This window comes from Mobula hypostoma, chromosome 6 (genome assembly GCF_963921235.1).
Source record: "Mobula hypostoma chromosome 6, sMobHyp1.1, whole genome shotgun sequence".
Taxonomy (NCBI): Eukaryota; Metazoa; Chordata; class Chondrichthyes; order Myliobatiformes; family Myliobatidae; genus Mobula; species Mobula hypostoma.
The window spans coordinates 109,126,951-109,152,787 of NC_086102.1; the positions used below are offsets into that span (position 1 = coordinate 109,126,951).

The 25,837-nt window shown below is 46.3% G+C and overlaps 1 protein-coding gene across 3 annotated transcripts; it reads left to right on the forward strand.

Annotated features, from left to right (window-relative positions):
- The first annotated feature begins 2,562 nt into the window (after nt 1-2,562).
- On the forward strand, nt 2,563-24,090 carry LOC134347612 (mitochondrial chaperone BCS1). Of its 3 annotated transcripts, none has more exons than XM_063049973.1 (8): nt 2,563-2,648; nt 3,008-3,521; nt 6,074-6,213; nt 9,172-9,366; nt 11,756-11,819; nt 13,891-14,060; nt 21,688-21,805; nt 23,704-24,077. In XM_063049973.1, exons 2-8 carry the CDS (start codon nt 3,202-3,204, stop codon nt 23,954-23,956), a joined length of 1,260 nt encoding a protein of 419 aa, XP_062906043.1. In that variant the 5' UTR covers nt 2,563-2,648; nt 3,008-3,201; the 3' UTR covers nt 23,957-24,077. The 3 variants fall into 3 exon arrangements, with proteins under 3 accessions (XP_062906043.1, XP_062906044.1, XP_062906045.1); XM_063049974.1 differs by having other exon boundaries at nt 2,621-2,638; XM_063049975.1 differs by lacking the exons at nt 2,563-2,648; nt 3,008-3,521 and having other exon boundaries at nt 9,176-9,366; nt 23,704-24,090.
- Nucleotides 24,091-25,837: the final 1,747 nt, after the last annotated feature.

Consider the following 25,837-nt stretch of genomic DNA (forward strand, 5'->3'; position numbering starts at 1 on the left):
TAGGACTGTATCCTTTTCCCAATGGCAGCAATGAGAAGAGAGCATTTCCTTCCACTGATACTGCCCAACATGAGTCAGCATCTTCAATGATGGATTGGATTTGAGAGCATTTTTATTAGACAAAAAAAATTACTGGAGGAACTCAGTGGGTCAGGCAGCATCTGTGGAGGGAAAATAAGCAGTCGACGTTTTGAGCTGAAACTCTCCATTCACAATTCAAAATTGTTTAATGTCATTTCCAGTACAGTAGTGTAAAAGAGAACAAAATAATTGTTATTCCATATCTGATGTAGCACAAAAAACACAATAATAAAAATACACCATAAATATATAAGAATTATAGGAAAGATGTCAACAAAATAGAGTACAGAGAAGATTTACTAGAACGTTACCTGGGTTTCAGCACCTGAGTTACAGATAAAGGTTGAACAAATTAGGTCTTTATTCTTTGGCGTGTAGAAGGTTGAGGGGGGACTTGATAGAGGTATTTAAAATCATGAGGGGGTAGAGTTGACGTGGATAAGCTTTTTCCATTGAGAATAGGGGAGATTCAAATAAGAGGACATGAGTTGAGAGGGGGCAAAAGTTTAGGGTAACACGAGGGGGAATTTCTTTACTCAGAGAGTGGTAGCTGTGTGGAATGAGCTTCCAGTAGAAGTGGTAGAGGCAGGTTCGATATTGTCATTTAAAGAAAAATTGGATAGGTATACGGACAGGAAAGGAATGGAGGGTTATGGGCTGAGTGCAGGTCGGTGGGACTAGGTAAGAGTAAGCATTCGGCACGGACTAGAAGGGCCGAGATGGCCTGTTTCCGTGCTGTAATTGTTATATGGTTATATAACTTATATACATAGATTGTATGCCATAGAGTGACAGTAAGCACAGGAGTATTAGTAAATAAGGTGACTGACAGGAAATTATGAAGTAGTGGGTGGAGGTGTTGATCATCCTTGCAGGTTGGGGGAAGTAACTTTTTTAATCTGTTGGTCCTGGCATAGATGTCTAGCTCTTCCCTGATGGGAATGGGACAAACACTATGAGCAGGGCGGGTGGAGTGCTTTATGATATCGCTGGCACCTTTCTGTGTTTACAGTATGTCCTTTAAGATGGGTAGGCTGGTCATCTGGATTATTACAACTATGCACAGTCAGATGTTGATGTATGAGAGTAAGGATGTTCTGCTGGAATTGTAGAGAAGTTATTCCACAGCTACAGTGCACTATCCTTGTCATCATGTTACGAGAAGGATGTGATTGCACTAACAGCGGTGTAGATTGGGTGGACAATTAGATAGGTTTCAGATTCACAGAGAGTGGTGGGTGCATAGAAAATGCTACCAGGGTGGTGGGAAAGGCGATACATAGAGACATATAAGAAACTTTTAGATCAAAAGTGGACTTTATTCACCATATACATTTACATGTATTTGGAATTTGATGTGTGTTGGTCAGGGTGTGACATGCAACATAAAACTACATTCAACAAATACAAGGAGTTGAATAAAAAAGTACAGATAGCAGTAGAAAAAGTAGTTTAAAGTGTTTACAGTGCAGTGCACTCATAGGTAACAGAGGAAGATGTAGGGTGGGGGGGGGGGGCACTAGTACCGTTGATCGGATCAACTGCCTGGGCGAAAAACTTCTAAAATGGTGTGGTTTTTGTATTACGTGCTTTCTATTTGGAACAGGCAGTTTACAGGGCAAATAGTGTCTGAAATGATTTTTTTCCCCCTGCCCGCTTTGTCCTGGACACATACTGGTCCTGCAGTGACATTTTCTGCTGCCCCGACAGTTCGTTGAACTTTTCGTATACTGTGAGACGATGCTGGTGTGATAGGCACAAGGATCAAAGAAAATTGAAGGGCTATGTGGGAGAGATGTGTTGAATTGATATTGGAGTAGGTTCTACGTTCTATGTTCCTCCATCCTGTGGAAGCCATCCATACGCTTCCATCTATGTACTACCCAAATTTCTCTTAAATATTGCAATCAAACCTGCATCCACCACTTCTGCTGGCAGCTTGTTCCACACTTGCACCGCCCTCTGTATGAAGAAGTTCCCCTTAAAGATTTCACCTCTCACTGTAAACCTATGAACCTCTAGTTGTTATCTGACCCAACCTCAGAAGGAAAAGCCTGCTTGAATTTGCCCTGTCTATTGTATATCCCATATAATTTTGTATGCCTCTATCAAATCTCCCTTCATGTTCCTACTCTCCAGGGAATAAAGTCCTAAATGTGAATCTTGGTCGGCATAGACCGGTTAGGCCGAATGGCCTGCTTCTGTGCTGCATATCTCCATGTATAACTGGATGTTACCGTTTCCCCGTGTCTTGGAGAACATCAGTGGCATTGAAATTCGTATTTCCACCAACATTAATAATAGAATATTAGGGGTTCTCGATGTGCAAAAATTGTTTGCCTCACTACCCAGACTACAGTGTACTTCGGGATTGGAAGTCTATTCAGATTTGCCGGGGTTCGCAAGTTTAGGACTGTCTAGACGCGCCGGGGTTTTGTGCAGCTGTTCCGGCTGGAGGAATCCGCGCGAAGGCGGAACCTTTCTCCAGACCACGGCGGCGGCCGGAAGATCGTACGGGGAGCGTCATTACTGAAGGACCGAGATCGTCTGTGTACCGGTAATAGAAAGTGAGTTTGTAAGGGCGGGGGTTCACGCCCCCCTCTTCACACTTTTCCCTTCCCCGCTCTTCTCACCCCTTCTCCTCTCTCCTTCCCCACCCCTCTCTCAGCCCCTCCCCTCCCCCTCCCACTTCCCCCTCTTCCCCTCCCATTCCCCTCTCCCCACCCCTTCCTCCTCTCCCCTCCCCTTCCCCCTCCTCTCCCCTTCCTCCTCCTCTCCCCATACCCCCTCCTCTCCCCTTCCCCTTCTCCCCCTCCCCTCTGCCCCCTTCTCCCCCACCCACCTTGGCTGCCCATTATCCATCTGCCCCACTTCTCTCCACTACCCACATTAAAGTTTATGTGTCTGTTCTTTTCCCTATGTCCAGGTGAACTGATGGCCTCTCTGAATCTGTGAGTCAGTAGGTGGTGTTTGGGTCGCCAGTGGTCCTGATGGCTGGGGCTCCTTCCAGGGCACAGTTTGACCTGAACGATCAGGAGCTGTTTTAAGGGTTTGGTTCCGTAAACGCTTTTCCCCGAGTTGGCTAATGCTGTTTATCTCTGTGCCATGTACCACTGAAGGATGTCACTTTCAGACTTCGTCTTGGCCCTGAAGGACAACCCATATTTTGGGGCCGGCTTCGGTCTGGTTGGGGTTGGCACGGCACTAGCTCTGACACGAAAGGGGGCCCAGTTTGGAATGGTGGCCTTCAGGAGATACTTTATGATCACACTAGAGGTGACCAGTCGTGACAAGAGCTACCACTGGCTCCTGAACTGGATCACACACCACGCTCGGCGGGCACAGCATCTCAGCGTGGAGACCTCCTACCACCAGCACGAGAGCGGCAAGATCAGCACCACCTTCGACTTCATTCCCAGCCCCGGCAACCACTTTGTCTGGTGAGTGTTGCATATTGTTCTGGTTGCCCCATTATAGGAAGGATGGCGAGGCTTTGGAGAGAGTACAGAAGAGGTTCAAACTAAAAAAAATACATATATGTTACTATATACTACCCTGAGATTGGTATTCACAGTAAATGCAAAGGAACACAGTAGAAATGCATACAGCAAATGCAAACAACCAATGTTGCAAAATACAACTGTGCAAATGCAAAAATAGAGAAAAAAAGTAATAATAATAAAGATCAAGAACATGAGTTGCAGAGTCCTTAGAAGTGAATCCATAGGTTGTAGAATCAGTTCAGTGTTGAGGGATCCCTTCTCGTTCAGGAGCCTGATGGTTGAGGGGTAATGATTGGTGGTGTGGGACTTGAAGCTACTCTACCTCCTTCCTAATGGCAGCAGTGAGAAGAGAAGCTTATTAGCTGCTGCCTGGGTTGGAGGGCATGTGCTATAATGAGAGGTTGAACAAACTTGTGTTTACTGTGGAGCGGTTGAGGCTGAGGGGAGACCAGATAGAGGTTTATCAGATTATGAGAAGCACAGGTAAGAGTAGACAGACAGTATCTTTTTCCCAAAGTTGAAATATCTAATATCTAATACGAAACATGAATGGCGGTAATTTCAAAGGAGATATGAGGGGCAGGTTTTTTTTACCTTGAGAGGTGGTAGAGGCAGCTACATTAAGAGACGTTTAGATAGGCACATGAATGTGAGGAAAGTGGAAGGATCTGGACATTGTGTAGGCAGAAGGGATTCGTTTAGTTGGCCATTTGATTATTAATTTAATTGGTTTGACACAACATTGTGGGCTGAAGGGCTGTTTGTGTGCTGTACTGTTCTATGTTCTGTGAGTGCCTCTGCATTCCTGTGCCCCTATCTCCTCCAGAATGCACAGCTTGAGCCGCACAGAGCAGTATAATGAGTTAGAGATACCCCTGGAAGGCAAAGTATGGGGTTATTGGCAGGATTCTTGGCAGCGTGGAGGAACAGAGGGATCTTGGGGTGCACATTCATAGATCCTTCGAAGTTGGTGTGCAGGTTGATGAGGTGGTTAAGAAGGTGTTTGGTTTGCTGGCCTTCATTAATCAGGAGATTGAGTTCAAGAGCAATGGGATATTGCTGCAACCCTGTGTAAAACCCTGGTGAAACGACCCTGGTTCAGTTCTGGTCCCCCATTATAAGAAGCATGTGGAAGCTTTAGCGAGGATACAGAGGAGATTTACCAGGGTGTTGCCTGGATCGGAGAGCGTGTCTTATGAGGACAGTCTAAATCTCCAATGTAAAAATGTGGCTGAAATGTGCTTTATGATGTATTGAAAGATTAGCATTATTTGTCACCTCTACATCGAAACACACAGTGAAATGTGTTGTTTGTATCACATCATGTCAGGTAGGATTGTGCTGGCCAGCAGGCAGCCCCCATGCTTTCGACGTGGCCCCATGCCCACAACTCTCTATCCCGAACCGAGTGAAGTCTTTTCTCTCTGGAGTGAAGGACGATGACAGGTAACTTGACAGAGCTGTACATGATAATAATAGATCAAGTGTTTATTCAGTGACCTTTTCCCAGGACAGAAAAGGTGAATGTGAAGGGGCATAATTTTAAGGTGTTTGGAGGAAAGTTTAAAAGGGCTGTGTCAGAAGTAAGTTTTTATACAGGGTGTGTGGAACACACTGCCAGGGGTGGTGATAGAGGCAGATACATTCGGGACGTTTAAGAGACTCTTAGACAGACACATGGATGCTAGAAAAATGCAGGGCTGTGAGGACAGAAAGGTTAGACTGACCTTACAATCGGTTAAAAGGTGGGCACTACATTGTGGGCCAAAGGGCCTGTGCTGTGCTGTATTGTCCCTTGTTTAACAGACGGAATCAGAATCAGGTTTATTATCACTGACATACAGTATATTGTGAAATTTATTGTTTGATTGTGATGTCGATGGGAGCAGCAATAAATACCCAGAACAGCAGGTTTTGGGATCTTGCCAGACCCAACCAAGTTCAGATTTTTCATTGTACTTGTCTGGAGATCCGGCATGGTAACAGGTCCTTCTGGCCCAACAAGTCCCCGCCACCCAGTTACACTCACATGAACAATTAACCAACTAACACATATGTTTTGGACTGTGAGAGGAAGCCCATGTGCTCATAGGGAAAATATACAAACTTCTTACAGGCCGGTGGGGTTTGAACCTGAGTGGCTGATCATCATGCTAACCACTACTCTGCTGTGCTGCCCCAAATTTAATCTTGCACAGCAGTCCAGCCTCTTCCAGAGAGTGGCGTCCCTTCCGAACTGCGCGGTGAGTATCAGCTTGGGCCGGATCGCTGGGACTCTGCGTGCGATTTGAATCCTTGGCGTCCCCGCTCCATGGGTGAGATTGTGTTCCTGTCAGCATGGGAGAAGGGTGAAGATCCTCTCCCTGATCTGTACCCCGGGGCTGGCCTGCGGCTGTGAGTGCGGGCTCCAGGATGGGCTGTTTCTGTGCCCGAAGGTCAGTTGCAGAGGAGGAGGTCGACCAACACTGGGCTGTTCTGTGTCGTTGCAGGTACAGTGGGAAATGGCTCCGTGTGGAGAGGAACCGTGAGAAGCAGATGGTTGACCTGAATACAGGTATCCCGTGGGAGACGGTCACCTTAACCTCGCTAGGCACCAACCGCCACATCTTCCAGGACATACTGACCGAAGGTTTGTAACAATGGACCCTATCGCCATTAATTCACTGTCACTCTCTCCCCTCCCCCCCCCTCATCTGTACCCTCTTTCAGCTGGTCACAAACTCACCCCTCTGTCGCTCTCCACCCCCCCCACCTGGTTACCCTGGTTACTCTCCCCTTGATCACTTCCCTATCCCCTATCCAGTCACTCTCTACCCTCGGTCCTTCGGTGACTTTCCCACCCTGTCACTGACTCGCCCCCTTCCCCTGCCTCCCCCCCGCATCGCTCTCCCAGGGTCATTCCCCCACCCTGTCACTGACTCGCCCCTTCCCCCGCTTCCCCCCCCACTTCACTCTCCCAGGGTCAGTCCCCCACCTCGTCACTCTCTCCCCCCTTTGCCCCCAAAATGCCTCTCCCCTTGGTCACTTACCCACTCAGTCACCAACCCACCCCTTCTGTGATCCCCTCCCCGTCCCCCTGCGTTACCCCTTAGTAACTTCCCTGCCCAGCCACTGACTCACCCCCACTGACCAATCTCTCAGCTCCCCACCTGATCAGTGACCACTCCCTCAGTCACTCTCCCCTGATCACTGACCCACCCTCACCTATCACTTCTCTCTTCCTCCCCCCAGCAGTCACTCCTTTATCCCCTCCCCATCTCTGCACCCCACCAGTCACTCCTCTCTTCCCCCCAATCACTGTCTCTTTACCTCATTCCCAGTCATCCTCTCCCCCGCAGAACCCTCACCCCTCAGTAATGCCCCCGTCCAATGCTGACCAGCACCCACCGTCTGCACTCCACCTGAACACCGACCAGTCCTCCGATCCAGAGATGCCTGGCTCTGATCCTCGCTGACAGGAAAGGGCTTCACCATCTCACAAGCTCCCTGAAACCTGTTGTGTTTGATATATCGTAGACTTGCTGTTTACCACATTGTGTTCAGTTCTGGTCATCTTGTTCTCGGAAGGATGTTGAAGCTTTAGGGAGGGGGCCAAGGAGAGGTACTGGAAGGCTGCCTGGATCAGAAAGCATGTCTTATGAGGGAGCTAGAGTGAAGGAGAATGAGAGGTGTACAAGATGATAAGAGGTAAAGATTAAGTGGACGGCCAAGTACTGTTCGACAGGGCGGAAACAGCTAATATGAGAGGGCATAATTTTAAGCTAGTTCGAGGAAAGTACAGGGGGAGTGTCTGAGATGGAACACCCAGCCAGGGGTGGTGGTAGACACAGATATATTAGGGACATTTAAGAAACACTTAGAACGACACACAGAAGAAAGAAAAATGGGGGGCTATGTGGGAGGGAAGGGTTAGGTTGATGCTGGAGTCCGCTAACAGTTCAGATGGAGGGCCTGTACTGTGCTGTGATGTTACGTGTTCGTTGAAACTTGGAAAATTCTGACGGGGCTCACCAGGGGGATGCAGAGAGGATGTTTCCCTTGGCTCGAGGAGTCTCGAACTAGGGTTTATCTACTCAGAATGAGGGGTCAGCCGTTTAGGACTGAGATGGCGAGAAATGCTTTCGTCAGGGATGGTGAACCTTTGAAGTCCTCTACCGTGGAGTGGAGTGTGTGGAAACTCAGTGCAGAAATGGAGAAAGTATTTAAAGGAGATCAGTCTTAAGAGCATAATTAGGCCGTTCAGCCCATCGAGTCTGCTTCACCCTTCGATCATAGCTCTTGCCTTCTCCCCGTAACCTTTGATGCCCTTACTAGTCAAGAACCTATCAACCTGTGCTTTTAGTGACTTGCTGTCTGTGGCGATGAATTCCACAGATTCACCACTCTCTTTCCTAAACCCTCTCCAAAGCCAGCGCATCCTTTCTTAGATATAGGGCCGAAAACCGCTCGTAATACTCCAAATGTGGTCTGACCAATGCCTTATAAAGCTTCAGCTTTACATCCTTGCTTTCATGTTCTAGTCCTCTCTAAATCAGTGCTAATATTGCATTGGCCTTCCCTACCACAGACTCAGCACCGTACAATCTTGTTGAATGGAGGAACATACTCAGAGGTCTGAATGGCCTCCTCCTAATTCTCAGGTTTTTAATTTGACAGCCAGAGAACACTGAGGCACAGAAACAGGCCCTTTGGCCCATCTAGTCTGTGCCAAACTGTTACTCTGCCTATTCCCATCGACTCACACCTTGACCATGGTCCTCCACTACACTCTCATCCATGCACCTATCCAAATTTCTCTTAAGTGTTGAAACTAAGCTGGATTCCACCACTTCAGCTGGCAGCTTGTTCCAGACTCTTACCACCCTCTGACCTTCATGTTCTCCGAAAGATTTCACCTTTCACCATTGACCCATGATCTCTAGTTCTAGTCTTTCCTAAGCTCGGTGGAAAAAGCTTGCTTGCATTTACCCTATCTATACCCCTCTTTATTTTGTAAACCCCTATCAAATTCATTCTCTGATGCGCCAGGAACAAAGTGCTGACCTATTCAACCTTTCCCTGTAACTCCCGTGCTCGTGTCCTGATTACATTCTTGTAAATTCTCTCTGTGCTCTTTCAATTTTATTGATACATTTCCTGTAAATAGATAGATAGATAGTTTAAAGGAAATTACAGTGTCACAGTAGCATTACAAGTGCACAGATACTCAAATATTAGAAGAGAAGTAGGAAAGAATAAAATACAAGTTGCCTCATCATTTAATGATGAGGGTCATCATTTCCCCGGATATAGGTTGGCTCATTATTGAGCCTAATGGTCGAGGGTAAGAGTGACCTCCTATGGTGCTCTTTGGAGCAGTGCAGTTGTCTTGGTCTATCACTAAAAGGTGACCAGAACTGCACACAATGCTCCTCTCTTGACCTCACCAATGTCTTATACAACTTCAACATAACATCGCAGCTCCTGTACTCAGTACTCTGATTTTATGACAGCCAATGTGCCAGAAACACTCTTTATGACCCTATCAACTTGATGGGGAACTTAACGTGGTCTTTCTCTTCCCCTCTTCCCCACCACCTTACATCAGCCAGAGAGCTGGCCCTCAAGCAGCAAGTCGGGAAAACAGTGATGTACACAGCAGTGGGATCGGAATGGAGGCTGTTCGGATTTCCAAGGCGCCGGCGGCCTCTTAGCTCCGTTGTGCTGGACAGAGGGATCTCAGAAAAGATCATCCAAGACGTGAAGGATTTCACTGGGAACCCCAAATGGTACACAGACCGAGGTAAGGGACAGGAGCGCTGGTTCATTCATCTGTTATTGCAGCTACGCAGAGCACAGAACACCGCAGTACAGTACAGGCCCTTCAGCCTACGATGTCTTGCCAACTCTTTAACCTACTCCAAGAGCATAACCCTTCCTTCCCACATAGTCCTCCATTTTTCTATAATCCACGTGCATACCTAAGGGTTTCTTAAATTTCCCTAATATATCCGCCTCTACCACCACCCCTGGCAGCGCATTCCACACTCCCACACTCTAAAATAAAACTATCTCTGACATCCCCACTATACTTTCCTCTAAACTCCTTAACATTATGCCCCCTCGTATTAACCATTGGTGAAGGTTCTTACTTGGGATATTGTGTTCAGTTCTGGTTGCCTCATTATAGGAAGTATGTGGAAGCTTTAGAGTGGGTGCAGAGGAGATTTACCAGGATGCTGCCTGGATTGGAGAGCATGTCTTTTGAGTAAAGTTAGAGTGAGCTAGGGCTTTTCTCTCTGGAGTGAAGGAGGACAAGACGTGATTTGATAGAGCTGTATGAGATGATAAGAGGCATGATGCAGTGGACAGCGAGTGACTTTTTCCCAGGGTAGAAATAGTTAATATGAGGGGACATAATTTTAAAGTGATTAGAGGTTCCTTTCTTCTCGAGAGGGTATGAATCAGATTGATGGTGTTATCACGGGGGCTGGGGTTGGTGTGTCAAGGGAACAGGATTAGTAAAAAATGAAAAGTGACCATTAGTTGTGGCTTGGAGCATGCAGGGCAGAAAACACAGCTCCCAGCCCAGACATCAACAGACCATAATACAAAGGAGCAGAAGTAGGCCATTCAGCCCATCGAGTCTGCTCCAAAATTCCATCGTGGCCGATTTATTTTCCATCAGTACACAACCCAAGTCCAACAAAAATACTCATCTGAAAGGGCTTCAACTTGGAACATTAACCATTTTGCTCTCACCAGACGCTGATTGACTTGTCATGCCTTTCTGACATTTATTTCAAAGCTTACCTGAAGATGTTGAGCATTCCATAGATGATGAGCATTATATGAAATGTTACTAGGTGCTCTGAATGGTCTGCATGTTTTGAACTGATCGGCCTGCTTGGTCAGGGCATTGAGTACAGGAGTGGGACATGTCTGTCCATGGCCTCCACTACTAGGTATATGCAGAGGGTGATAGGTTCTTGACTAGTAAGAGTGTCAGAGGTTACAGGGAGAAGGCAGAAGAATGGACTCATTGGGCCAAATGGCTTAATTTTGCTTCTGTGTTTATGGCCCACTGTGAAGAAGAGACCACATTCAGGTTGCAGAGCTACATCACATATTTGTCTAGGCAGCTGCCAAGCTGATGACATGAAATTTGATTTCTCTAACTTCCAGTATTTCTCCCTCCTCCTTCCTTATCTCTTTTTCAATGACCCCTTCTGGCTCCCCTCCTACACCTTTGTTTCTCCTCATCTCCCCATAACCTCCGTCTGGTCCCCCTCCTCTTTTTCTTTCTCACACGGTCCACTGTCCACTCCTATCAGATTCTCCTTCTTCAGCTCTTTACCTCTTCCACCTATCACCTCCCAACTTTGAACTTCGAACCCCCTCACCTGTGACCTGCCAGCCAGCTTGTATTCCTTCCCCTCCCTCCACCTTGTTCTGGGTTCCTTTCCCCTTCCTTTCCAGTCCTGATGAAGGGTCTCGGCCCAAAACACCGACTGTTTATTCTGCTGATGCTGCCGGATCCACTGAGTCCCTTCAGCATTTTGTGTGTGTGTTTTCTCTTTAAAGTTTGCACTGGAAGTATGGACCATGAATGTGAACTATTTTTATTCACTATTTCTTCCTTTGTATTTTTTATGACAGATAAGATTCAAGATTCAATTTATTTGTCACGTGTACATCGAAACATAGTGAAATGCGTCGTGTGCCCCAACAACCAGCATAGTCCGAGGGTGTGTTGGAGGCAGCCTGCAAGTGCCACCATACATTCCGGCACCAACCTAGCACGCCCGTAGCGCTCTAACCCTGACCTGTACGGCCCTTGAATGTGGGAGGAAACCAGATCACCCGGAGGAAACCCACACAGTCACAAGGCAGACATACAGCTCCTTACTCACAATGGCAGCATTTCAACCCCAATCAGATTCAGGTTTATTTATCATATATACAGTACATCAAAACGTACAATCCACACAACCTAAGGATGTGCTGGGGGCAGCCCGCAGGTGTTGCCACACAATATGGCGACGTAGCATACCGCAACAGCACAGAGCGCCAAATAAGCCTTGTCCCATGCACGTGCACAGTCTTCCAGTTCCAGGTCTGTTTGTCTATTTGTAGAAAATAGAAGGCTGTACCTAACGCAGAGTGCTGTCTCTGCCCCTTGCTTTCCTCAGGGATTCCATACCGACGTGGTTACCTACTGTACGGACCTCCGGGATGCGGGAAGAGCAGTTTTATGTGAGTACTTCATGGCTGTGGATGCGATTGATTACAAGGAGAACTATACCGTCTCCAGCAATCTCAGTATGATGGTAGAACATAAGTTCAGTGCGCTGATGAATCCACTCCAGCAAACAATGGAGTTTCATATTCAAAGCCTCGGTAGTTCAGATTATTGATCACGCGTACAATGAGACATATAGTGAAATGTGTCGTTCGTATCCTTGACCAACACAGCCTGCGGATGTGCCGGGAGCAGCCCACAAGTGTCACCACACATTCCTGTGCAAACGTAGCATGTCCACCGTGCTCGGCAGAACAACTCGACCACACCAAGCGACAAAGCAACACCAGCAAAACAAGCTACGTTGCTCCCTCCCACCCACGTACCCACGCGCGTAGAGTGTGAACCTCCGCCACACCCCAACAGGGAGGATTGCCGGTAACCAAACAGTTTAATTCCAAACCCCATTCCCATTCCAACATCTCGTTCAATGCCCTCCTCTACTACCATGATGAGGCCATTCTCGGGTTGGAGGAGCAACATTTCATATTTGTCTGGGTAGCCTCCAAACTTTAGCATGAACGTCGATTTCTCTAGTTTCCTGTAATTGCTTGTCCCCTCTTCTCTCTTTTCCGTTTCCTATTCTAGCTTCCCTCTCAACCCTCCTTTTCTCCTCACATTCCCACCACTTCCCTCTAGTGCCCCTTCTCCTTCACTTTCTCCCGTAGTCCACTCTCATCAGCCCTTTGCCTCTCAAACATCTATCCCTTCCCAGCTTCCTACTTTATCTTCTTCTCCCTCACTTACCTACCTTCCCCCTCACCTATCACCTATCTCTTGTACTGTTTCCCTTCTCCCCACCTTACTCTGAGTTTCTTCCCCCTTCCTTTCCAGTCCTGATGAAGGGCCTCGGCCTGAAGAGTTGAATCTATTCATTTCCACAGATTCTGCCTGACCTGCTGAGTTCCTCTAGCACATTGTGTGTGTGTGTTACTCTGGATTTCCTACATCTGTAGAATCTCTTGTGTTTGTAGTTGTGCAACAGAACTATCATGAGAATTGTAAGATACTATAAGGAATTTAATTCTCCAGAGAAATTAATCTAGTCTTGAGTTTCTCTGTTGGTTTGATTTGTGGGGAGGGTAATATTTTATGTCCTTTCTTGTGTGGAGTGGGTCTGGAGTTATTGGTTGTCTTGTTCGTACTAAGCAGTATCAACACACAAAATGCTGGAGGAACGCAGCAGGTCAGGTAGCATCTGTTAAGGGGAATAGACAGTTGATGTTTCTGATTGAGACCTTTCATCTGGACTGGAAAGGAAAGCGGGGGGTTGATGATCAGTATTAGGTGGGGGAAGGGGTGGAGCAAGAGCTGATTTTGTGACGGGTAGATCCATGTGAGGGGTGTGAAAGGGAGGTGAGGAAAGGGAGAGGGGGAATGAAGTAGAAAGCTGGAAAGTGATAAATGAAAGTACAAAGGAATGAAGAAGATGGAATCTGATAAGAGAGGACAGTGGTCCACGGAGGAATGGGAAGGAGTTGAGGGGAACCAGAGGGAGGAGTGTGTGGGTGAAGGGCAGACTAGAGAGCAGGGAGGGGAAAGAAATGGGCATATCTTTCATTGAAGATATTTCACTGGAAGATAGAGCCTGTGGCATAAGGGGAAAAGGACAGAGGGAAGTGGTTACAGAGAGAGAGAAATCATGCTAATTAAACTGCGTCCAGTAGATTTTGATCAACACACATAGCATTGGAGGAACTCAGTGGGTTGGGCAGCACCTGTGGTGGGAAATGATGGTTGACCTTTCAGATTGAGACCCTTCATCAGGAAGGGATGATGTCCAAACTGTCCATTTCCTTCCACAGGTGCTGCCTCACCCCCTGAGTTCTTACAACTTCTTGTGTGTTGCTGCAGTGTCTGTTGTCTCACCGTATCCCCACCGCTGTCCTAGTTAAGTACATCCATTGTCTCAGAGTCACAGGAGACCAGACTGTTTGACATCTCAGCCTTTGTCTATGTTGGCTGATCGCGCGGGAAGCTACCTCCAAGCTGATGCCTACTGTTCTCTCCCCGCTGTCACTTCAGCACTGCCCTGGCAGGCCAGCTGGAGTACAGCATCTGCCTGATGAGCCTGAGTGACCGCAGCCTCACTGATGACCGACTCAACTACCTTCTGAGTGTGGCCCCACAACAGAGCATCATTCTCCTGGAGGATGTGGATGCTGCCTTCGTCAGCCGAGACCTTGCCAAAGAAAGTGAGTGCTGTTACCACACAGTCATTTCTGCTGTCTTTCTTTCCCCCCTCCCCTTTCTTTCCCCCTCTCCCCCTCCTCTTCCTCCCTTCTCTCTCCCCCCCAGTCATCAATGCAAATATCTAATCAGCCAATCATTTAGCAGCAATTCAATGCATAAAACCATGCAGATAACGTCAAGGTTGTTGTATAGTTGTTTTCAGACCAAACATCGGAATGGGGAGGAAATGTGATCGAAGTGATTTTGACCATGGAATGATTGTTGGTGCCAGACAGGGTGGTTTGAGTATCTCAGAAACTGCTGATCTCCTGGGATTTTCATGCACAACAGTTTCTAGAGTTTGCAGAGAATGATGTGAAAAACAAAAGCATCCGGTTCTGTGGGCAAAAACACTTTGCTGTTGAGAGAGGTCAGAGGAGAGTGGCCAGACTGGTTCCAGCTGACAGGAAGGCGACAGTAACTCAACTGACCACAAGTAGCGGAGACAGATACATTAGGGACATTTATGAAACTCTTAGATAGGCACATGGATGAAAAAGAAAATGGAGGGCCATGTGTTGATCTTGGAGTAGGTTAAAAGGTCTTGAACATAAAACTCTTAAGTGTGATCTAACCGGAGTTTTATGGAACTGCAGTCCTTGAACTTGGTTCCTTGATGACTGAAGATCAATACTGCAAACCCCTTGCCTGTTGCATATTCCTGTGGAGAGCATTCTGACTGGCTGCATCGCTGTCTGTGCCAATGTACAGGATTGGAAAAAGCTGCAGAGGGTTAGACTCAGCCTATAATTTATAGTAATTTTACATCTTTGCACTGTATTGCTGCTGCAAAATAATATGCCAAATAAGTCAGTGAAGGTAAACGTGATTACATCTGTGGAGGTTTGTTGAAGCGTTCAGTGACAAACTGAACCTCCTTTACCTCCTGAGAACTGAGAATAGGTGCTGATGTACCGTGCGGGGCATTCTAACTGGTTGCATCACTGTCTGGAGGGGCAGCTGCAGAGGGTTGTACATTCAGCCAAATCCATCATGAGCACTAGCTTCTCCACCATTGAGAATACCTTCAGAAGGTGATACCTCAATTGATTGTTAGAGAGGGCCAGTGTTAGTGTGGTCAGGTTTCGGCGAGAACAGGCAGGTTGGTAGTTAATGCAGTGGAATATACTCCTCCTTTAAAGATGTGGGATTGCAGGATATGTAATGACTACGTCTGCAGGAAGTGCTTCCAACTTTGACTCATGACTGACAAGATCAGTAACTGGAGCTGGATTTAAAACCTGGAGGCTGAAAACCTAATAGATGAAACTTTTACACAAGCTTCAGATAGTAGATGGGTGACCACCAAGAGAAGTAAGGGGAGTCAGGAGTCAGTGCAGGGTACCCATGTGGCCTTTCCCCTCAGCAATAAGATTACCCCTTCGGATACTGCTGGGGGATGACCTATCGGGGCACAACAGCAGCATCCAGGCCAGCTCTGAGGCTCAGCAGGAAAGGGAGAACAATACTGATAGGAGACTCGATAGCTGGGGGGGAGCAGATGGGAGATTTTGTGTCACGGTGCCCAGGTGGTAAGAGTCCATGTTGTCTCTGAGAGGGAGGGTGAGCACCCAGAGGTTGTGATGATTTAAGTAGAAACGGGGAAGAGGTCCTGCGCACTGAGTATAGGGCTTTAGAAAAGGTGCTGAAGAGAGGACATCCAATGTAGTAAGTCAATGTTTTAGAAAAGATCAGGCGGTAAAAGAGATGGGGAGGTTGCACTACTGATCAAAGATAATCCCACAGCTCCACTCAGAGGGAACATAATGGAGCCTCATCCACTGAGTCTTTATGGGTAGATCTCAAATATAGGAAAGGTACAATCACTCAGGGATTATACTACAGACTCCCCTCCCCCAGTAGCCATTAATGTACAGATATGCAGGCAGATTAAGGAAAGGCGTAAAAACAATAAAGTTGTGTAAATCAGGACTTCAACTTCCCTAATATAGACTGGGACTTTCTGAGTGCAAGAGGTTTAGATGGGGTAGAGTTTGTTAGGTGCATCCAGGAGGGTTTCATAAATCAATATAGAGATAATCCAACAAAAGGGAGAGGTTGTACTGGACCTGGTGTTGGGTAAAGAACCTGGCCAGGTGACCAACCTTTCAGTGGGTGAACAGTTAACAAACAGTGACCACATCTCCTTAAGTTTTAAGATAGCCATAGATAAGAATAAGTATGGGCCTTGTGTGAGAGTATTAAATTGGAGCAAGGCAAATTACGTGAGCATTAGGTGGGAAATAGAGAGAGTTAATTGGGAACATCTGACATGTGGAAGGTGTTTAAAGAGTACAGGACAGGTATGTTCCAGTTAGAAGGAAAGACAAGATGGCAAGGTAAGAGAACCTTGGATGTTGAGAGAGGTGATGAATTTAGTCAAGAAGATAAAGGAAAAACATGTAAAGCTTCGGAAGCTAGAATCAGAGCCCCTGAGGATTATAAAGGAGCCAGAAAAGAACTTAAGAACAGAATTCCGAAAGCCAGGAGGGACCATGAGAAATCCTTGGTAAGCAGGATTAAAGAGAATCTCAAGACATTCTGTACGTACCTCAAGAGCAGCAGGGTTGGACCATAAAATCTAGGAGCAGAATTAGGCCATTGAGCCATCGTGTCTGCTCCACCACCTCCCTCTCAACCCCGGTCTCCTGCCTTCTCCCTATAACCTTTCACTTCCTGGCTCATCAAGAACCTGCTAGCCCCTGCCTTAAATGCACCCAGTGTCTTGGCTCCACAGTGGCCGTGGCAATGAATTCCATAGATTCAGCACCCTCTTGCTGAAGAAATTCCTCCTCCTCTCTGTTCTAAATGGGCATCCCTCTATTTTGGAGCTCTGCCCTCTGGCCTTAGTCTCCCCTACAAAGGAAGCATCTTGTCCACATCCACTCTATGTAAACCTCATTCTTCTGCTCATTTGATACCCCTTTCATTCCTGTGAACCTCCTCTGGACCCTCTCCATTGTCAGCACATCCTTTCTTAAATAAGGGGCACAAAGCTGCTCACGATGCTCCAAGTGAGGCCTCACCATAACATCCTTGTTTTTATACTCTAGTCCTCTCGAAATGAATGCCAACATCACATCCGCCTTCCTCACCATCAATCAACCTGCAAATGAACCTTCAATGAATCCTGCACGAGGGCTCCCAAATCCCTTAGCACCTTGGATTTTTGAAATTTCTTCCTATTTAGAAAATAGTTTATGATTTTATTTCATCTACCAAAGTGCATGACCATAACTTCCCACATTGTGTTCCATTTGCTACCTCTTTGCTCGTTCTGCTGATCTGTCTAAGTCCCTTTGCAACCTCTCTGCTTCATCAACACCCCCTATCTTCGTATTGTCCACAAACTTTCATCAGCCAAATCACTGATGTACAACTTAAGGAGAAGCAGTCCTAACACATACTGTGGAACACTGCTAGTCACAGCAGACCACTCAAGAATACCGTGAGGGGACATTTGCTTGGATGCGGAGGATATGGGTAAGATCCTTAGTGAGTACTTTACATCAGTATTTATTAAAGAGGAGGATGTGGAAGATAGGGAGCTCATTGGTGAGCCTATTCATATGCTAGGGTATGTCAAAGTAAAGGAGTAGATAACATTGGGTTTCTTAAAGAGCATTAAAATGGAATAGTACCCAGGACCTGGTGGAATACTCCCGGTTTATTGGGAGAGGCAAGGGAAGAGATTTCTGGAGCCTTGACCAGTATCTTTGTGTCCTCCGTAGCCAGAGATGAGGTCCCAAAGCACTGGCGAGTAGCTAATGTTCCACTATTCAAAAAGGCAACCAGGGATAATCCTGGAAACCATAGAACGATGAGTCTGGCATCAGTGTTAAGGAAGTTACTGGAGAGAATTCTTAGGGATAGGGTTTATGAGCTTTTGGAAAACCATGCCCTGATTGGGGAGAGCCAGCATAGCTCTGTGCGGGACAAATAGTTTCTTACTACCTTGACAGAGTTCTTTGGCAAGGTGACAAGGATGATTGATGAAGGTAGAGCTGTAAATATTGTCTACATGGATTTTAGTAAGAGGTTTGACAAGGTCCCTCATGGGAGGCTCATCCAGAAGATGCATGGCTGTCTGGATTCAGAACTGGCTTGCCTATAGAAGAGAGGGTAGTGATTAAAGAGACTTACTCAATCTGAACATCTGTGATTAGTGGTATTCCGCAGCGATCTGTACTGGGAGCTCTGTTTGTGTTGTATATAAATGATCTGGATGAAAATGTAGATGGGTGTAAATGGTCGTCCTTGTGGTTCCAGTAAGATGAGCTGTCTGTGACTGTTGGATTCATCTCCAGTGGGATCCCACCACTGAGCTCATCTTTCCCTCCCCCCACTTTCTGCTTTCCACAGGGATTGCTCCCTATGCGACTCCCTTGTCCATTCGTACCCCCCATCCCTCCCCACTGATCTCCCTCCTGGCACTTATCCTTGCAAGCTGAACAAATGCTATACCTCCTCCTTCACTACTATTCAGGGCTTCTTCCAGGTGAGGTGACACTTCATCTATGAGTCTTTTGGGGTCATTTTCTGTGTCCAGTGCTCCCAGTGTGGCCTTCTGTATACCGGTGAGACCCAACGTAGATTTGGAGGCCACTTCGCTGAGCTTCGTCTGCCTGAGAAAGCAGATCTCCCAGTGGCCAGCCATTGTAATTCTACCTCCCATTCCCAATCCGATATATCTATTCATGGCCTCCTCCACTGTCGTAACGAGGCCACAATTAGGTTGGAGGAAAAACACCTTGTATTCCATTTGGGTAGCCTCCAACCTGATGGCATGAACATTGACTTCTCTAACTTCCGCTAATGCCCCACCTCCCCCTCGTTCCCCATCCGTTATTTATTTATTTTTATACACACATTCTTTATCTCTCTCTCCTTTTTCTCCCTCTGTCCCTCTCACTATACCCCTTGCCCATCCTCTGGGTTTTCCCCCCTCCCCCTTTCCTTCTCCCTGGACCTCCTGTCCCATGATCCTCTCATATCCCCTTTGCCAATCACCTGTCCAGCTCTTGGCTCCAACCCTCCCCCTCCTGTCTTCTCCTATCATTTTGGATCTCCCCCTCCCCCTCCCACTTTCCAATCTCGTACTAACTCTTCCTTCAGTTAGTTCTGACGAAGGGTCTCAGCCTGAAACGTGGACTGTACCTCTTCCTAGAGATGCTGCCTGGCCTGCTGTGTTCATCAGCAACTTTGATGTGTGTTACTTCCCTCTGGTGCTTCTCCCCTTTTCTTTCTTCAATGGCCTCCTGTCTCTTTCACCAATTTACTTCCCAGTTCTTTACCTCATCCCTCCCCCTTCCGGTTTCACCTATCACCTTGTGTTTCTCTCTCCCCTGCCCGCATCTTTTAAATCTACTCGTCAGCTTTTTTTCCCCAGTCCTGCTGAAGGGTTTCGGCCCGAAACGTCGACAGTACTCTTCCTAGCTGCTGCCTGACCTGCTGAGGCCCCCCAGCATTGTGTGTGTGTTGCTCGATTTCCAGCATCTGCAGATTCTCTTGTTTGTGACTGTTGGTACTGTGTTTTGCACTTTGGCCCCGGAGTAGCACATTTCATGGTAGTTTGGCTGTATTCATGTATGGCTGAATGATAATTAAACTTGAACTGGTAAGTTTGCAGATAATACAAAGATTGGTGGTGGTAGAAGACTGATAAAGAATACAACGGGAAAAAGACAGGTGGAGAAATGGCCAGATGTGAGGTGTTGCACCTTGGCAGCGAAAATGCAAAGAGATCGTACACTGTTAAGGGCAAGATCTTGAACAGTGTTATGAGCAGAGGGATCTTGGGGGCCAAGTTCATTACTCCTTGAAAGTGGCTACACAGTTTGATAGGATGGTTAAGAAGGCATATGGCATGATTACCTTTATTTGTTGTGTCAGGAAGTTATGTTGCAGCTTTATAAAACTCTAGTTAGGCCGCATCTGGGGTATTGCATACAGTTCTGGTTATCCCATTATAGGAAGGATGTCAGGCTTTGCAGAGGGTATAGAAGCGGTTTACCAGGATGCTGCCAGGATCAGAAGATGTGTGCTATAACAAGAGGTTGGACAAACTTGTGTTGTTTTCACTGGAGCATCAGAAGCTGAGGGGAAATCTGATAGAGGTTTATAAGATTATGAGAGGCACAGGCAGAGTAGAAAGATAGTATCTTTTTCCCAAGGTTGAAATGTCTAATACCAGAAAGCATGCATTTAAGTTAACATAGAATAGTACAACACAGTACAGGCCCTTCAGCCCACAATGTTGTGCCGACCCTTATACCCTGCCTCCCATATAATCCCCACCTTAAATTCCTCCATATTTCCGCAGGGATTGCTCCCTATGCAACTCCCTTGTCCATTGGCCCCTCCCCACTGATCTCCCTCCTGGCCCTTATCCTTGCAAGCAGAACAAATGCTACACCTCCTTTGCTACTATTCAGAGCTTCTTCCAGGTGAGGTGACACTTTGGGGTCATATACTGTGTCCATAAGTTGAGAGAGGATATTTTCAAAGGAGATGTGAGAGGCAAGTTTTTTTAAACAGAGAGTGGTGGGTGTATGGGGCGACAGTAGAGGCAGAAACATTAGAAACTTTTAAGAAACTTTTAGATAGGCACATGAATGCGAGGAAAATGGAGGGATATGGGCAGAAGGGATTAGTTTAGTTAGCTATTTGATTACTAGTTTAATTGGTTTGGCACAACATTTTACAGTTCTGGTCACCGAATTATAGGAAAGATGTCAACAAAATAGAGAGAGTACAGAGAAGATTTACTAGAATGTTACCTGGGTTTCAGCACCTAAGTTACAGAGAAAGGTTGAACAAGTTGGGTCTTTATTCTTTGGAGCGTAGACGGTTGAGGGGGGACTTAATAGAGGTACTTAAAATTATGAGGGGGATTGATAGAGTTGACGTGGATAGGCTTTTTCCATTGAGAATGGGGAAGATTCGAACAAGAGGACATGAGTTGAGAGTTGGGGGCAAAAGTTTAGGGGTAACATGAGGGGGAACTTCTTTACTCAGAGAGTGATAGCTGTGTGGAACAAGCTTCCAGCAGACGTGGTAAAGGCAGGTTCGATATTGTCATTTAAAGTAAAATTGGACAGCTATATGGACAGGAAAGGAATGGAGGGTTATGGGCTGAGTGCAGGTCGGTGGGACTAGGTGAGAGTAAGCGTTCAGCACAGACTAGAAGGGCCGAGATGGCCTGTTTCCGTGCTGTAATTGTTATATGGTTAGCACTGTGGGTTGACGGGCCTGTTCCTGAGCTGTACTCTTCTATGTTCTAAGTCTCAAGTAAGCAACATCCATTGTTCATTATCCAGTGCATTCCCTCTTCTCGCTACTACCACCAGGGGCTTGAAGACCCATACTCAACATTTTAGGAACGGCATTCCCTCTGCCGTCATGATCCCATGAACACTACCTGACTATTTGCTCTCCTTTTCACTGCTCATTTAGTCTTTATATGTCTGAGCAGCACACGTAAATTTTTTAATATATTGTCACAAAACAGCAAATCTCAGTGACAATAAACTGACTCTAAGAAAGTGCGTCGAGCTGCACCTCTCCATGCTGTCTGCTTTGTGTTTACAGACCCCACCGTGTACCAGGGGATGGGACGCCTGACCTTCAGCGGCCTGCTGAACGCACTGGATGGTGTTGCGTCAACCGAGGCACGACTGGTGTTCATGACCACGAACCACTTGGACAGGTAACAGCTGGAGTCAGCGTGCCCGCCTCGGGGACGGCTGGGGCAGGTGCAGGGGTTGGAATTACAAGTCTCCGTGTGTACTCAGAACACCACAGCCCCCGTGAACTGCTCTCCCCATCGAGCTCAGGCCCTCTGCACTCATCAGCACTTTGGGCCCCGCATTTAGCAGGACCATGACTGAACATTTACCCCAGTGCCACCTTTCTCCAGTTACACCGTATCTCTGGACTTTACATTACCGTTCAAAAATCCACCACAGGCAAAGCCCTCCCAGTCATTAAGCATCTCTGCAAGTAGCACTGCCACAAGAAAGCAGTATCTATCATCAAGGAACCTCACCATCCAGGCCGTGCTGTATTCTCACTGCTGTCATCGGGAAGAAGGTACAGGAGCCTCAGGTCACACACCACCAGGTTCAGGTACGGTTATTACCCTGTAACCAGGCTCCTGAACCAGTGTGGATAACTTCACTCACCTCAGGTCACACACCACCAGGTTCAGGTACGGTTATTACCCTGTAACCAGGCTCCTGAACCAGTGTGGGTAACTTCACTCACCTCAACTCTGAACTGATTCCACAACCTGCAGACTCTTTCAAGAGCTCTACAACTCACGTTCTTTTCTTTCTTTCTTTATCTATTTATCTCTATTTGTTTATTTATTTTTTTTCCATTTGCATTTTCTCTTTTTGCGTTGGTTGATTGTCCGCTTTTTTGTGTATTTTTCATTGATTCTGTTGTATTTCTTTGTTCTGTTGTGATTGCCTGCAAGAAAATGTGTGACATACATACTAATATAATAAATTTACTTTGAACTTTAAAAATCTGTCTATATCTCGAGTAGAGAATTCCAAAAACTCACCACTTTGGATGAAAAAATTTTTCCTCCAATTCCTTCCATATGTTGTGGTGTTATCTCTCCCCTTGTTATGGATGGAATGTAGTTATTGTGGTATTCTAGTTATAAGACTATTGAATGGTTCCCTACTATGGTAAGATGGACTCTTGACCTCATCTTTTCTTACCTTATTACTTTTTCTAGTTGCTTTTCTATTTGTTTTTAAAAGATTCCCAATCCCCTGGCTTCCCCCTAATTTTTGCTATATTGTATGCCCTTTTTTGCTTTTATGAGATGTGTTTGACACCACCATTGCCCCATCCTCCCTGTAGAATACTTCAGGTATCTGCAAATACAAATCCACGATTCCTTGAAAGTTGTGTCACACGTCAGAGAGAGAGCTTTTGGCATATCGACCTTCATAAGTCAAAGTACTGAGTACAGGAGTTGGGAAGTTACACTGAAATTGTATAAGATGTTGGTGAGGCTTAATTTGATGTATTGTGTGCACTTCTGATCACCTACCTACAGGAAAGATACCAATAAAATTGAAAGAGTGCAGAGAAAATTTGCAAAGTTGTTGCCAGGTTTTGAGGACATGAGTTATAGGGAAAGGTTGACATTATTCCCTGGAGCATAGGAAAATGAGGAGTGGTTTGATAGTGGTATATAAAATTATGAGTGGTTTAGATAGGGTAAATACAAGCAGGCCTTTTTCATTGAGGTTGGGTGAGACTAGAACAAAGGTCATGGTTCAAGGTTGAAAGGTGAAACACTTAAGGGGAACATGAGGGGGAACTTATTCAGTCAGAGGGTGGTGTGACTGTGGAGCAAGCTGCCATCGGAAGCGATGGATGAGGGTTTGATGTAACGTTTGAGAGAACTTAGGGTAAATACATGAATGGGAGGGGTACGGTCACCAGAGGGCCTGCTTATGTGCTGTAGTGCTCTATTACTCTGAAACATTTTTTTTGGATGTACCGATTATCCGGAATTTACTTGTGTGGCTTTTGAGGGAGCCATGGACTGCTGTAATGACCACCACTCTGTTCCCTGCACAGGTTGGACCCAGCTCTGATCCGGCCAGGCCGTGTGGACTGCAAGCAGTTTATCGGCTACTGCTCCCACTGGCAGCTGTGCCAGATGTTCCAGCGGTTCTACCCCGAACAACCGGCGGCGCTGGCGGAGCAGTTTGCCGACAGGGCGCTGGCTGTCTCGGACAGCATCAGTGCCGCTCAAGTGCAGGGACACTTCCTGCTCTTCAAGCTGGAGCCCCTTCGAGCCATCGAGAACGTCCAGGAGATCAGTCAGTAAAGGCTGGGACAGCAGGAGGCACCGCCCTGGGGAGGAGGTGGGGACCGGAGGCTTTCGAACTGAGGACTTGACTATATTTATAATAAAACCTCATATAAGTTTTTATTCACGGTGCTTGGTGTGTTGAGCTGGGGTGGGACACAGCACAGTACAAGCCCTTTCGCCCACAATGTTGTGCTGATGTTGTCTAACCTACTGTAACCCTCCATTTTTCTTTCATCCATGTGCCTATCTTAAAGTCTCTTAAATGCCCCAAATGTATCTGCCTCTCCCACAACACCTGGTATTGCATTCTTTACACTTACCACTCCTTGTGTAAAACAAATATTACCTCTGACATCCCCCTATACTTTCCTCCAAACACATTAACATTATGCCCCCTTGCATTAACCATTTGTGATCTTGGAAAAAGTCTCTGGCTGTCCACTCAATCTATGCCTATTTTCATCTGATAAATTTCCTCTGTGCACTCTCTGCAAAACTTTCACATCCATCTTATAATGAGACAACCAGAAATAAATACAGTACTCCAAGTATGATCAAATGAGGGTTTAATATAACTGCCACATTAACTCATGGCCCTTGAATTCAATCCATCGACTATTAAAGGTCAACACACTATATGCCTTCCAAACAACCTTATTAACTTGCACGGCAACTTTGAGGGATCAATGGATGTGTACCCCAAGATCCCCCTGTTCCTCCACACTGCCAAGAATCCTGCCACTAATCCTGTATTCTGCCTTTAAATTTGACTTTCCAAAAATGAATCACTTCACACTTCTGCAGGTTGAACTCCATCTGCCACTTCTCAGCGCAGCTCTGCATCCTGTCAATGTACTATTGTAACCTACAACAACCCTCCACACGATTTACAACTCCACTAGCCTTTTCATCGTCTCAGACTTTTACTCACCCACCCTTCCTCTTCCTCTTCCAAGATATTTATAAAAATCAGAAAGGGCAGGGGTCCCAGAACAAATCCCTGCGGAACACCACTGGTTACTAACCTCTGGGTAGAATACACTATCTACAATCACCCTCTGTCTTCTGTGGGCAAGCAAATTCTGAATCCACTCAGCCAATGTTCTATGAAATTTAAGAGAAGTTTTCACTGGCAAGAGGGTGAAAAGACGGACTTGGGTGAATGTTTTTATACCCACTGATCTGTGATCGTTACAGATACAACAGGAAGTTTTAAACGAGAACGAGATCAGTGAGAGGGAACAGTTGTGGCGTACTGGGTGTAGGGTAGGACAGAGGGATGAGCTTTATTTCTCACGTGTATCAAAGCATACAGTAGAAGCATGATTTATGTTAATGACCAATACAGTCCAAGGGTGTGCTAGGGACAGCCCGCAAGTATTGCCACGCTTCTGGCGCCAATGTAGCGAGTCCACAACTTACTAACCCTGGGTCTGTAAAGTGATGCGTTAACCACTACATAAGCATGCTGGAAAGAAAAATCAGTTGAAAGAGAGAGCATGTGGAGAAGACAGAAGCAGGGAGAAAGTCGGAGTTATTTGCTGTGTGGTGTGGAAAATACACTGAGGGCAACCTTCCTCAGGGTGGAGCTCAAATCCTGAGTGATCGAAGCAGTCCGGTCTGACTTGAACTGAATCAGAACCAGAGTCAAAGTACGTTTATTATCAAAGTGTGTGTTATCAATGTCACCACCTGAGATTCATTTTCCTGCAGGCATTTACAGAAGTTGAGAAATACAATAGAATTAAAACTATACATAAAGATTGTGCAAAAGAAGACAAATTGTGCAAATAAGTAAATAACTAATACTGAGAACATGGGTTGCAGAGGCTTTGAAAGTGAGTCTGTAGATTGTGGAATCAGTTCAGAGTTGTGACGAGTGAGGTTATCCATGCT